We start from the raw sequence: 14,489 nt of genomic DNA, 5'->3' as shown, positions 1-14,489 counted from the left end.
TGAATTAGGAGCCATGCACTCCTCAAGGGCATGACTAAAGGGTTCAGGCATCTGCCTGTATTCTTCTGCATTAAATCATTCACCTTCCCAACAGATACCCAACAGATATGCTGGTTGTTACAGCCCCAAATTCTTGCTATCTCTGGATCAGACTGTTTGGAAATTTGCTAATTGATATATTTGTGGCCTGTTTTCACCAACACGAAGTTGCATTTGATGTAGTCAGCAACCCTGTCTGCGAGTGGGTGTTCCATTAATTTATTTTTCACTGGCAGCTTTCTTGCAGCACACCTTGGGAAATCACCATAGTAGAACTTTCACTTCCTATGGCAGTGGAGAAAAATAAACTATGTTCCAATTTCCAAAAGGAAATTTGTAATATATCAGAACTCTATCAACATCCAAAGCCCAAAGAGGACAGAACATAGTTTGCAGACAGGGTTGCCCACTGCATCTTTGCATGATCTGCTGCTCTGACTTGGCCTCCTTCAAACCTGGCGATGGGCAATTCTGCTCTGAATCTGCAGTGGGTGTGATTGGATCTTTCAGTCACTTCTGATGTACCTTTCAGCAGAGGTTTCCACTTCGTTGGATGCTTTGGCATCTTTGCTTGAATCACTGCTCTAGGCTTCCCTCCTTCCAATCAGGAGGATGCCAAATGCAGAGATCCACAAAACAGGATGAGCCCATCTGAAAGTGTGCCATTCTTACTCTTGCCATAGAAGTAAATCCTTTGGAATGAAAAATTAAAGGATGCCTCAAGTAGCAGAAGTTTCAGAAACAATGTGTTAGTGTTACTCCATCCTATCAAGATTTTTTTCAAGTGCACAGAAGTTGCTGACGCTCTCAGAAGAAGAGAAACTATCAGTTGTGTAGCAAACTCCAAAGATTTATTCGTGGGTAGACACAACAGAGACCCAAGGAGTGGGCCCTCAAGACTTTTTCTGGACACTCACTTCATCCAAATGAAATTGGTAGCTGCCCATGCAAGATGGATTTATTGCTCCATTCAAGATTCTTTCCTTTTCCTTTTTTTAAAAGCCATTTTATAAGTAAATAAATATTTATTAATTTATTATAAATAAATATAATAATATTACAGATGGGGAGGCTGAACTGAGAGATAGTACTTCGTCTAAGAAAACCCAGTGAGTTTAAGGCAAAGATAAGCAGGGTTGATAAAAATCGATTTAAACAGAAAAGATCGTATTTTTAAAATTTAAATTTATTTTTTAAAATTTAAATTGGATTTGAATTTTTTTAATCATTAAAAAAAAGAACCTAGGTCAAACATATTATGAATATTAACCATCATAACATCTAATTATATTCTATGAACATGTTAAGAGCAGTAAATGGGGATAAGAGATAACAGACCTGATAAATCCTATTCTGCAGGTGGTGTAAATGCAGCACACTCACATAGTCAAGCCCTTGGCTGCCCGCATAATAAAAGTGCCAAGACAAAGGTGGTCAACAAATGATTTGAGGGGATGGAATAGACCTGAGCAAGGAGTCTGGATATACATGCGAGGGATAGGGTATGGGAATAGAAAGTGAAAACTAAAGTGAACAAAACATATTCACGCATTTATGAGGAAACGTTTTTTGGGAGTATCCTCCATTGTAGAAGGGACACACCTATCACAGCAGCAGGCTATAAAAGAGACCCCATTTGGGAAATGCAAACAGTGCAATAAATAAAGGTAAGGCCTGGTTGCTTGAATGAAAAAGCATTATGCGAAGTGTGTAACTATTATAGTATGTACCTACCTTCTAAAAATGAAACCTGCATCTGTCTCTGAATATGTGTTAAGGTTATATTAGACAACAAGAATGCACTTTTACTAGAAAATGATGATTAAATAGAATCTTCCTGACTAGTGATTTAAGTTATTAAAATTGAGTCCTGTGAAGCAATTTAAATCATGATTTAAATCAATTTGATTTAAATTATATCAAATCAACCCTGAAGGCAAGATTTGAAGTGGACGTTGTTGGTTCATAAGTCACTTGTAGGCACTATACTATAGTAACTCTCATTTTCTCTTGTTCATCACTAAGTGTTTTTGGTGACATCTGAAACTTAATTACAGGTATCTAAATTTTGTATTTTATTGAATATTCCAGACTGAACAAAGGTTTTTGGTAGAGAATATTAAAAAGCTGAGATAGAGGCCATTAATAACGCTTAACAAGGTCATCTGAGAGGGCTCTGCTCCAGGTGCCGACAATGAGGGAGGCTCGGTTGTCGTGCACGCGGGACAGGGCCTTCTCTGTTGCTGCCCCCAGACTCTGGAATGCTCCCCTGGTGGCTATTCGCTCCTTGGTCTCCATCACACCTTTTAGAAAAAGTGTAAAACCTTGGCTTTTTGCCCAGGCATTTATTTGATTCTCTGCTGCTGCTCTTTATAGTCTGTATTGCTTTTATGCTTTTGTTTTAAATTTTTAATCAGATTTTTTTTAAAAAAATTCACTTAATATTTTAATTGTGTCTTTTTCCCCATCTTGTGTTTACATTTTTTGCTGTAAACCGCCTTGGGATTGCTTTAATGAAAGGTGGTATATAAATCTAACAATCAATCAGAAAGAAAGAAAGAAAGACCATACTTTGGCCTTTATAGCTGAGTCCATTGATGCTTAATGAGTTCAGCATAGTTTGTTGAGAATGTACCGTATGTCTTCTATACCCAAAAACTAAATAACATATGGAAGGTAAAAGGACAGGCTGTTTTATTTATCTTATTAATGCCCTTTGCTTAAAAATGTGTAACTTTTAAAACTCTATGTATGGGCATGTTTGAGTTACACTTTAAATTTTTGATTCCTTTCAAGCTGGCACAGAAACTAAAATGGTTTGATTTCATGAAACCATTTATTTTTCTTCTTTTTTGATAATTACAATCTCCATTATACATAGTATATAGAAAGTACATACTATGTAGATATGATATATGTAAAGTATATAGAAAATATAAAAAGTGCCACTCAAGATGGAGCCTGTGGCTAGGATGCCTACTAAATTAGTCATGACTAATTATCAGTTAGTCATGACACAATTAAATCCAGTTAATTTCAATGGGACTCAGCCTGGATCCTGCCTGCTGTGTTTATATAAATGTTTTCCTACTTGCTTGCAAATTTAAAGCCCAAATAGCCAAAAGAAAATAGTTCCACAGGGTCCAATACTACTCTCTTATCACTGGCAGGGACAATATTTTATCCATAATTTCCCACTGTTTTAAATTTTATTCAAGTATATACTGCAGATAGTTTTTCATTGACTGTCCAATAATAGGGAAATTTACATTTCATAAAAATAAGTACTTTAAATTGTGGGAATTATTTTCAGTGGCTCACATACAGTAGTTTTACATCTTCATAACGCTGCAGCACCTTTCACAGACAATGTCAGGGTTGCACAAAAGAACAACAGGGATATCTGCTTGCACAACTACCCCTTTTGCGCAGCCCTGATGCTGCCTTTGAAGAGCACAGCAGCCTCACAGTTCAATGTTACAGAGACATGATGCTGCACTTGATGGTGGTCAAAATTGCTTAAATTATCTCAAGTGTTAACAATTTACTACAAGAATATTTCAATAGGCATGAAATAAATGTTCTGTTATATTCTTTATTGATATTGTAACCGATGTTGTCTAAGGTCACCAAAGTTATGAGTTCTGCTATTTCCCTATATGTGTTAAGTTATTTTCAGATGAAGTGATACATTTACTTTTTCTATTGAAATTACCTGGAGTTGTTGAAGGTTATGACTAGCTAAAAAATTATTTTAGTATTTGTGTTTTTCATCACTACATCATCAAAAGTTGTGTTCATTTTCTTCTTCCTATCTGAAACAGCTCCAGTGGCTATTAGACAACTATGAAACAGCAGAAGGAGTGAGTCTCCCCAGAAGTACACTCTACAACCATTACTTGAGACACTGTCAGGAGCATAAATTGGACCCAGTCAATGCTGCCTCTTTTGGAAAATTAATTAGATCAATTTTCATGGGCCTACGGACCAGGAGATTGGGAACCAGGTTAGTGTAAGGAAACTGTCTTCTGAATTGCAGGAGAAGGAATTTTCTATAGAAGTGAATTGCTCTAAAAACAAAACATTTATATTATATGCTAAATAAGCTGCTGAGATGGTATATTAAAAGGTTCTGAACATTTTCTCCTCTAGTATTGGTCTATAACATATTGGCAAATATCAATTCATTTTCTATCCAATCTTAATTCAAACATTATTAGAGGTAAGTATATGAGTTACAGATATTAAGTTTGTATTTTAAGGGCCTTTCATATTAATGGAAAGCACTTCTGTTCGCGTGACAGGAGGTGGGGTTTTCCGGATTCCCTGACTTTGGCAAGCACCTGTGTCACATCCCATCCTATTCTAAAGAGTTCCTGGACATTCGGGAGTGGATTTTCAGGGCCCACAGGAGGCTGCTGTGGGAAGTAGGGGGAGGAGATGTTCCTCTGCAGAATCATCCTCCCACGTGCCCTAGGTTAGGAAGTAACATATGCAACCCATATGCTATATCTCCCACTGGATGCATCATATAAGAAGTAAAGATGCATCACATAAGAGCTAAAGTTGATGTTAGATAGGGACAAATTACTCTGACAATTTTTCTTCTCTCCTTTTTCTCCAGTCACATTTTCAACTAGTCACTTCCCAGACTAATTATTAGGGAAGTTCCTCACATCAAGAACACAAGCTCTCCTTGAAACTATGGTGTGAGATTTGCAGAGTCACCGTACATAATGCTGGTTAACTGTCCTGATGACAAATATTTCAGAATACAAAGTAACTGTGTATATTTTTCATATGATATTGCTTGTCTAATACAATGCAATAAAGGTCATTTACTATGATGAATGAATGGCATCATCTCATACTGCGTGGGAGGAGGCCATGGTAAACCTCTCCTATATTCTACCAAAGAAAACCACAGGGCTCTGTGGGCGCCAAGAGTTGAAATCGACTTGACGGCACGCTTTACCTTTACTATGACATCGTAAATTCAAACAGCATTTGAAGCATAAACTTACATAGAATAATAATCTTATTAGTTGTGGTGAACATTTTGCTCAACATGACCAACGTTTGATCTTGTTGTTATCATAAAAGGAACCCTATAAATTGCATTTTTCAAGGCATAGGAAATGTAATCTGTACTTTAAAAAGCAGCGGGGTGGGAGTGATCATGAGTAAACATTAAGAGACATTGGTTGCAGTCCTGTGCATCATTAGGCTGCTTAAATCCTATTGACTTCAATGGAATTTAGAATGCCTGTTTACAGAGCTCCTAGGTTTCTTAATAATTGCAGCAATTTTACAGTACCCTGCTCTTTCGAACATTTCCTGTTTGAATGCTAAAAGCTTCTGAACAGGACAGTATGTGAAATGATTATAAAGCATTTGCATTTGTAACAAACTGTAGTCTTTAAATATCTGAGATTCAGATATTTCTATTTTTTCTAAAGCTTTCCATTCTCCCTAAAGAAGAATTATGTGAAACTCAAGTATTTGTTTATTGCCAAGGTATGATAGCACCTATTTTGTATTTCTTTTTCTCTGAGACTAATATGATTCCATCTGTCCTTAAAGAGTAAAACAGCCAAAGTTGGTTAACTCTAAAATTTGCAATATTACAAGAGCAACTCAAAGGTGGCATAATAGTATATACATTCAAAAGATATACATTCCCTTTTAAAATCTGTGTTCTTTCCCACAGGGGGAACTCCAAATATCATTACTATGGGATTCGTGTCAAGCCAGACTCTCCTCTTAATCGGCTACAAGAGGACATGCAATATATGGCTATGAGACAGCAACCCATGCAGCAGAAACAAAGGTAGACATCCAAATTGTTAATTGCCAAATTAACCATACCAGTTAGCATTTAGAATCCTTTCCAGCTTCCTGCTACTTAATCGTGAGGAAAAGGATGGAGGGGAGTATACAAGAAGTAACCTAAGAAATTGATCAGTTAGATGGTTATCTCAAGTCTGTCAGATTATTAAAATGCCCTTCATCTGGGTAGAAATAATGCCATATAACAAGGCAATAGTTCCGGCAAGAGGCAAGAGGCATTTTGAAGTGGTGACTTCCTTATACTTAGCAGGGAAAAACTAACTGTTCCTGTTCAGCTCAACATATTATCTTTACAGTGACTATTGCCACTCCTTTGTGTAGGTGGGTGTTTTTTTTGTTTTTGTTTTAATTCTAAGACCTTTTGGGACAGGGAACCATTTTTCATCTTTTTTCATGTAAACTGCTTTGAGGTTGTTGTTTTCCCCCTTGTTCTTTTAATTAAGAATAATAGTTTAATATCAAAAATCTGCATATTTTCTTTTAAAACTTTGCAAGTTCTGTGATTTCAGAATCTTTTCAACTTGAAATCAGCAAGAATATTCATATAATTGAGTCTTTAATAAGACACTCTTTATAAAATGAAGAGAAGGTTATATATGGCACTAAATATGCCACTCCTGAAGTCCTTGAATGGAATGAAGTCCTTGAAGTCCTTGAGATACAAATTTAACACAAAGATTTTAACTTTTGCATGTGTGTTTGTAGAATACAGAATCTGTGTGATGATTCTTGAACTTTGTTTTATTGAGAGCATTAGTCTGGTTTAATAGTTCTTTTTAATTCAGTGCTTTTTGATGGTGGTTGTGTTTATTTGGTGGCCACCTGAATGATTTCTGACTTAAGACTCAGCCCCTTCTGAATTGGCCTGAACAGTAGTACCTTGACTGGCAAACATTTCAGGGATGCAGAACATACACAAACTAGAAATACCTACCTGCTACCTAGCAACATTTCTCCTTTCCTTTTATTTTACATATTCAGTTCAACTGCACTGGAATGCTGAAGAAGTTTTATCTTGCTCTGGAAAAAGTCTTCGGTGTTTTTCTCTATTATTTTTTGCAGTGATCTCTTAGACTGCCTGAAAAAGCATTCTGTGATAACAGTTTAAATATCACTGCTATATGGAATACAATTTTTATTATTTTACTTATGGTCCTCCACTTACTACAGCATTGTTCACAGTTATCTTTATTATAGAAGGTCTGCTTTAATGTAGGTATATAATAATTTTCCAATTTATAATGTGCTTCCATGTGTTGTATGCAGAGCTAACTTTTAGAAGAAAATGGGGGGAAATTATTGCTTTTCCTTGAACTTGAACTTGTTTCTCTCCCCCTTCTTTGTTCCTGAATTGTCTGGTCAAGGAAAAATCCTACTGGTAGCTAGCACAAAATCTGTAACTTGCCTTGGCAGGAAGTAGGAAACAGATAACAGTTTTCTTGCTGGCAAGGTTGGGAATTGCTTTTACTTTATAATCTATAGTACACAGTACATTGAGATGGGGGATGCAGGCACATCACTGACTGAAATGATCGTAGTTAACATTGCCTGAGATCAAATTGTATAAGAGTACATGAAAATTCTTTCCTGTGTAAAAGGGCTCGCTAAAATCTCAGTACTGGGCTCATCTCTTATAGTGATGGATGAACCTTAGGACTGCGAATTCTGACTAAAGTTATTCCTGGGGAACACCCCCCCCACTCCGCCAATATTTTTCATTATATCAAGCCATGAAAATCTCTAGAGTTGCTTTCATTAGTCACCTGGAGGTTGTTGCCCATTGCTGGAGACCCAAGCCAATCCTATGGTTGGCAACCCTAGTGAACCCAGTTTGATTCAGCATATTATTTCCAGACTGGGGGCCTTATGGGTCACTGTCCTTAGGAAGTTGAGAAGAGCTTTCAAAACAACGTTGCTTTTAAAAATAACTTACTTGAAATGGCACACTTCCATTTACTTGTCAAATGCAAGAAATGTTATCGTTTGAAAGATTCTCTTACAAAGCAGCGGAGGACAGCTTGTAACATTTGCAGCAAGGCAATTCTTGGACGATTGCCATTTACCATGTTTAACAGCTAGCACAGACTTTACTAAATAACAAGAAATATACCTGATTACACATCTAAATCCCCTTCCAGATACCTGTGCACTTTTAACTCTGTTTCTAGAGTGAATGCAGTGAATCAATATGTAGCAGTAATACTTTGTAATACATTATAAGCTTGCTTGATACGAATCGTTTGTCAAAGAAGAACTGAGATGAGAAACAAATTAAGTCTAATTTAGCAATCTGTTCTGGATTGTGTCCTAAGGCAATTTATTAAGGCACAACTTTGATTTCATAACCTACAGATTTAATGTCTTCCTGCCTGTGGTTTAATAGTTCTCATTTGTGTCCCCCTCCCCCCCCCACCAAATTGGGAGCTATCATTTTCCATTATCAGTTTAATTACATTGCTACAGATCACAAAGCTTAAACCAAGGTTGTGCAATATCTTTTATTCTGTGTGTTTTTTCCAGATTGTATCATTTATCGTGTTGTATACATCCTTCAGATCTTAATGGTGTTCTGGTATCCTTCCCAGCATGGTTTGTGTGCCTGTGCAATAGTCCCTTTGGTAATTTTCAAGCATCTAATAGCGATCTGAAGCTCCACCCCTCGTGCGCAGAGCGCGCTCGTTACCTTTGGCACCAGAGCACTCAGTCTTTCACTTCCTTCTTGATCGCTATCATGAATGCTTCCCTTGGTTTTTGCTCCTTGTGTTCATTTCCTGAGAGAAATTTTTTTATGGTTTGCTTATTCATTTGCCTCAGACTGTTTTCTCTGACTACTCCTTGCCTAACTTTGAATTTGATTCTAATGGATACAAGGAAGACTTTTAAGCAGTGTTCCTCTTGCCGTGGAACTGTCCCCTCTTCTGACAAACATGATCTTTGTTTGTTCGGTCAGGGGGAAGATAATAATATCCACACCTGTAAAATTTGCCGCCTCTTTTCCAAACAAACCTGGAAAAGCAGAGAATTTTGCAGAGAAGCAGCACTTTGGGGAAAAGCAGAGAAGTGGCACTTTGAAAATAGGTCATTCCCCTATTGACCCCAATATCATGCTCTTCATTGTTGCCAACACTGTTAGCGTCCACAATGTTGAAGTTGGGCTCGACTCCAAAACCTTCCTCTGCTTCTCCAACCACCTTCAAAAACTCTCATGATGTCTCTATAGATAGCCATAGATATTACAAAAAGCACAAACATCAGGAGGAAGACCCCCTCCTCCACTTGAAACATCAAGCCTCAACATCGACTGCATCGATTCCACCACCACCTTCAACACCGGCCCAACCATTGACCTCTACATCGACCTTGACCCCAAGCCACCCAAGTTTTGGCACAGCCTCATTGACTGTCACCTGCTCCAACACCAGATGTCTTCTGAACTCTGTTCCCGTCTACTGTTCAGGCTGTTTGTTCCCATTCATCCTCTTCTGTGCCAGAAGAGATATACACAACGTGGACAAATGTGTTGGTACCCCTCCATGAAAAAAGAAGAACCCACAATTGTCTCTGAAATAACTTGAAACTGACAAAAGTAATTGGCACCCATCATTGTTTATTCCGCATTTAACAAAAATCAGACTTTGCTTTAGAGTTTGGATGCAACAGAATATTTCAAATAAGAACACAAATGAAAATGGCATGGACAAAAATGATGAGACCCTTAACCTAATATTTTGTTGCACAACCTTAAGAGGCAATCACTGCAATTAAGCAATTCCTGTAGCTCTCAATGAGCCTTCTGCACCTGTCAACAGGTAGTGTGGCCCACTCTTCCTGAACAAACTGCTCCAGCTGTGTCAGGTTTGAAGGGTGCCTTCTCCAGACTGCATGTTTCAGTTCTTTCCATAGATGTTCGATAGGATTCAAATCAGGGCTCATAGAAGGCCACTTCAGAATAGTCCAGTGCTTTGTTCTTAGACATTCTTGGGTGCTTTTAGCTGTGTGTTTGGGGTCATTATCCTGTTGGAGGATCCATGACCTGCGACTGAGACAGAGCTTTCTGACACTGGGCAGTACCTTTCGCTCCAGAATGTCTTGATAGTCTTGAGATTTCATTGTTCCCTGCACAGACTCAAGGCACCCCATGCCAGGCGCAGCAAAGCAGCCCCAAAACATAACCGAGCCTCCTCCATGTTTCATAGTAGGTATGGTGTTCTTTTCTTTGAAAGCTTCGTTTTTTCGTCTGTGAGCATAGAACTGATGTGACTTGCCAAAAAGCTCCAGTTTTGTCTCATCTGTCCAAAGGACATTCTCCCAGAAGCATTGTGGCTTGTCAATATGCATTTTAGCAAATCCCAGTCTAGCTTTTTAAATGTTTTTCTTTCAGCAGTGGAGTTCTCCTGGGTCTTCTTCCATTGAGCCTACTGTCACTCAAAAAGTGATGGATGGGTGCGATCAGACACTGATGGACCTTGACCTTGGAGTTCAGCTTGTATCTCTTTGGAAGTTGTCCTTGCCTTTTTGTCTACCATTCTCACTATCGTTCTGCCCATTCTGGGGTCGATTTTCCTCTTGTGGCCGCGTCCAGGGAGGTTGGCTACAGTCCCATGGACCTTGAACTTCTTAATCATATTTGCAACTTTTGTCACAAGAACATCAAACTGCTTGGAGATGGTCTTATAGCCTTTTGCCTTTAACATGCTTGTCTATAATTTTCTTTCTGATCTCCTCAGACAACTCTCTCCTTAGCTTTCTCTGGTCCATGTTCATTGTGGGACACACAATGATACCAAATAGCCGAGTGACTACTTTTCTCCATTGAAATAGGCTGAATGACTGATTGCACGATATGTGTGATACTAATTAAAGAAAACAGCTAATCTGAAAGATCACTCTAATCCAATTATTTGTGATCTTTTCTAGGGGTACCAACAAATGTGTCCAGACCACTTTAGAATATCTTTGTAGAATAAGCAATACTTTATCTCTTTTCACACTTGCTTTGCTTTACTCGATGACATATCAAAGGCATGCAGGTATACATGGGACAATTGCTTTTCATTTAATCACTTTTCAGAAGGCATAAAACACTTTTTCAATGAGCTGTAAGGGTACCAACAAATTTGTCACATGTGTAGGTGGCTTCCATGGTTCCACTCTTGACACCAGTCCTGACGTCGATCTGTGTTCCCATGCTGAAATCCGCATCTGCCAGGATCCAAGCCTCGACATGTGTTCACTGCTCACCTCAACTGAGCATGTGTTGACCAAGCACATGCCCGCTCCTTTGACTGCTCTCTCGACACCTGTCTTCTGGTCATAATTTCCTTAGACACCATCTGCATCAAAGGACGTTAACCTCTTATACAACATTAACTCTGTCCTAGCTTCTCCAGTGATGACCCCTTCTGGCTCCACCTTTAAGGGATTTTCTCACCATGGACCCGATGTCGATATGTGGCTAGCTCTGACACCTTGGAGATTCCTAAGACACCATCTGCATCTCCAATACACACAACTTGTCACTGCTCTCCATCTCACCTTCCCATTCAACTCTGGGAGGAAAGGCTTCATTTCTCACTCCCCACCTGTTCTCGTTACCACAGGCAGCTGGACTGTTGGAGCTCCCCTGGAAGCCTGGACCCAGGTTTTATATCAGGAGACTGGGGAGATTTAAACATGCTTTATACATGCCTTTCTCATCGCTGCCATACAATTATGAAGAGTTCTGACTTTGGAAGCTCAAGAGACTCCAATCTACCATCGCTACTCAAGATGTGCCTGTGCTTCCTGGCCTGCCCTTCAAGCCCACTGGACCCCACTCCCATGCCACTACCACCTTTGGCACAGTCTATTCTTCCTCCACCTTCAGACCCTCCTTGTCTTATCTCTCTTGTCAAGCTTCCTATGCCCTCCACAATCACTGCAGGGTCATCCACTGTTCTGGAAAGCATTTCTCCAGTGATGAGTACAACTTTTTCTCTGACTCCAACACTGAATCCACACATATGAAGAACCCATTGGACCCTTCCCCAGACAATAATGTACCAAATAATCCATCTAACTCTCCTGTTGAGGAGACCAAATCATAATGCATTCAGATAGCCAAAATGGCTAAAATACTTGTCTTGGAACTGAAATCCCAAGCTGTTAAGGATCTAGTCTTTGATTTTGTTGCCTCAGCTACAACCACCCAGCCAACAGCTCTTCCCATGCTATCTGTTCTGTTTACTTCAACAAAATCTGCCTGGGATACTCAATCTACTGCCACTTCTACCTCCAAGCAACTTGAACATTTCTACAGAGTAGGGATGTTCAAAAACCAGTCCTGAGGCCATTCTAGAGGCCTCTGAACTGGTTCGACTGCAGCACCAGCTTGAAGGTTCGACGCGGGGGGTGTGGTTCTTTAATGGTGGGGGAGGGTGCACTTATGCCTCCCGCCGCTTTCCCCCCACCAGCGCTCCATTTGGGGGGACAGCCATGGGGCAGCAGTGTACTTCCCTGCCATCTCTTCCCCCGTTCCTGGCTGGAAGTTGCTCATGCACATGAGCCCGCCGTGCATGTCACATGTGCATGGTGGGCGCATGTGTGGGTGCTACTTACGGCCAGGAATAGAGAAAGGGATGGCAGAGAGGTACACTGCTGCCCCATGGCTGTCCTCAAAAACAGAGCACCAGTGGGGGAAAGCAGTGGGAGGGGTTAGTGCACCCTCCCCTCCCCTTAAACAACCACTCCTCCAGTGTCGAACTGCACCTCCGCGGTTCCGTGCACACCACTACTACAGAGTCCAGGAGGATGATTGTAAGTTTTCATTTAAGCACCCTCCACATAATTCACTTGTTCTGGACTGTGCACTGAGCAGCAAGTCCAGCCATAAGCATTCTGCTGACACCAACAAAGAAGACAGTATTTGTATTCATCCCTCTCGGTGAAAATAGCCATTTATCTGGCCTGCATGACCACGTTCTATTATTCTATATGAGAAGGGTTCAAAGCTGACCTAAAGGACATTCCTGAAACTATCCAAGAGGTTCCGAGAACTACTATCAAAATTGGCAGATATTACACGCCAAAGCAACAGCAAACACCTAATGCAAATGGAATCCCACACTTTAGCTAGCATCATCTCTCTAAGGTTCCGGTTGTCCTCTCTGTAACCTGATATGTGAGACAAGATTGAAGACCTTCCGTTCAACTGGAAAAGCTTCTTCGGGTCTCATACAAATGAAACCATGAAAAAGTTGAAGTTCACAGCTAAGACCTTCACATCCTCCTATATTCCACAGTCCTACTCTGGTTTAAGAGATTTGACAGGCCCAGATACCAATACAACTGGTCGGACCAGAGAGAAAACAGGAAGTCCTTCCCAAACTCCCAAAATTGTTCCTTTCCTCAAAGGAGTAGGCTGCAACAAAAAGTCAAACATCAGGATCCAACCAAGCAGAATATATTGATTTATTTGTTTATTTGATTTCTATTCCGCCCTTCCAAAAATGGCTCCAGGCAGTTTACATTAAAACAAAACTAAAAGCAATTAACTATTAAAATTTTTTTTAAAACACTATTAAAACAACATAAAACCATTATTAAAACAGTTTTTAAAACCTTGGAAAACCAGGCCAAATGTTTATGGTTTAAAAACAGTTTTAAAACCCTGGAAGGCCAGGCCAAACAGATAGGTTTTAAGGGCTCTCCTGAAGGCCAATGATGAACTCAGATTATGGATTTCTGCCAGGAGTGCATTGCAAAGCCCAGGAGCAGCTACAGAGAAGGCCTGCCTCTGTGTCGCCACCAGAAGTGTTGGTGGTAACTGAAGACAGACCTCCTCAGATGACCTTAATGTGTGGCGGGGATCGTGCAGAAGATTTGGCTTCCAGATTCCCCTGCCCGACGGAACTTATATCCACATCAAACTCGCACCCTTCCTTCTTCTTCTTCTTGTGAAAGAATATTGGCGTACCACGGTCAAAAAGTTCCATTATCGCCACCTGCTGGAGGACTTTAGCATTCTTCATAGTTTTTCGACTATGCAAATATCACAAAGAAATCTCTACAGATATTTTTTAGCCAATGTCCAATTATTAGAGTCCTTGAACAATTCCTGAAATGACATAATAGAAGATCCAAAAAATCGAAGAGATGATCCCTTACCCATTCATAACAATATTGGACACAGTCCCTGATTAAATGATCAATTGATTCAATAACTCCACAAGTAGGGCAAAGATTGTTTTCTGATTTTCCAGTGAGATAAAGTTTCTCTCTGGTAGAACAATGTCCAGATAAATTTCTAAAAACCGCTACTTGGTGTGTTCTTCCAGAAATGGCAAAGAGCTGGAAGTGTTCCTACTTCGAGCAGAAATAATATATCCTACGGGCAGTGGAATCATTATCCTATTTGTCCTGCCATATTTTTCTAATCTCACGCCTTAGCCAGCTCCTGACTTCAGTATCATTGAACGATAACTCAAAGTCCACAACAGCATGATCCAAGGCCTGTTTAGCAGTTACATCAGCTAGCCCATTCCCATAAATCCCAACGTGAGCTAGGATCCCCTGGAATTTAGTATTAAAGCCCTTAGAATGTAAGATACCATTTAACCTCC

The 14,489-nt window shown here is 39.7% G+C and overlaps 1 protein-coding gene across 5 annotated transcripts in view; it reads left to right on the top strand.

Annotated features, from left to right (window-relative positions):
• Positions 1 to 14,489, top strand: part of RFX3 (regulatory factor X3) — a 306,542-nt gene that overhangs the window by 213,811 nt on the left and 78,242 nt on the right. For all 5 annotated transcript variants that reach the window (XM_053292401.1, XM_053292402.1, XM_053292400.1 and 2 more), the window contains 2 exons: positions 3,864 to 4,045; positions 5,750 to 5,869. In XM_053292401.1, coding sequence (XP_053148376.1) covers positions 3,864 to 4,045; positions 5,750 to 5,869 — 302 coding nt within the window. The remainder of the gene's footprint in view (positions 1 to 3,863; positions 4,046 to 5,749; positions 5,870 to 14,489) is intronic.

The sequence above is a fragment of the Hemicordylus capensis genome, chromosome 2 (assembly GCF_027244095.1).
Source record: "Hemicordylus capensis ecotype Gifberg chromosome 2, rHemCap1.1.pri, whole genome shotgun sequence".
Lineage (NCBI taxonomy): Eukaryota > Metazoa > Chordata > Lepidosauria > Squamata > Cordylidae > Hemicordylus > Hemicordylus capensis.
Note: the sequence above shows the minus strand (reverse complement) of the source record. Positions and strands in the feature narration are given on the sequence as shown.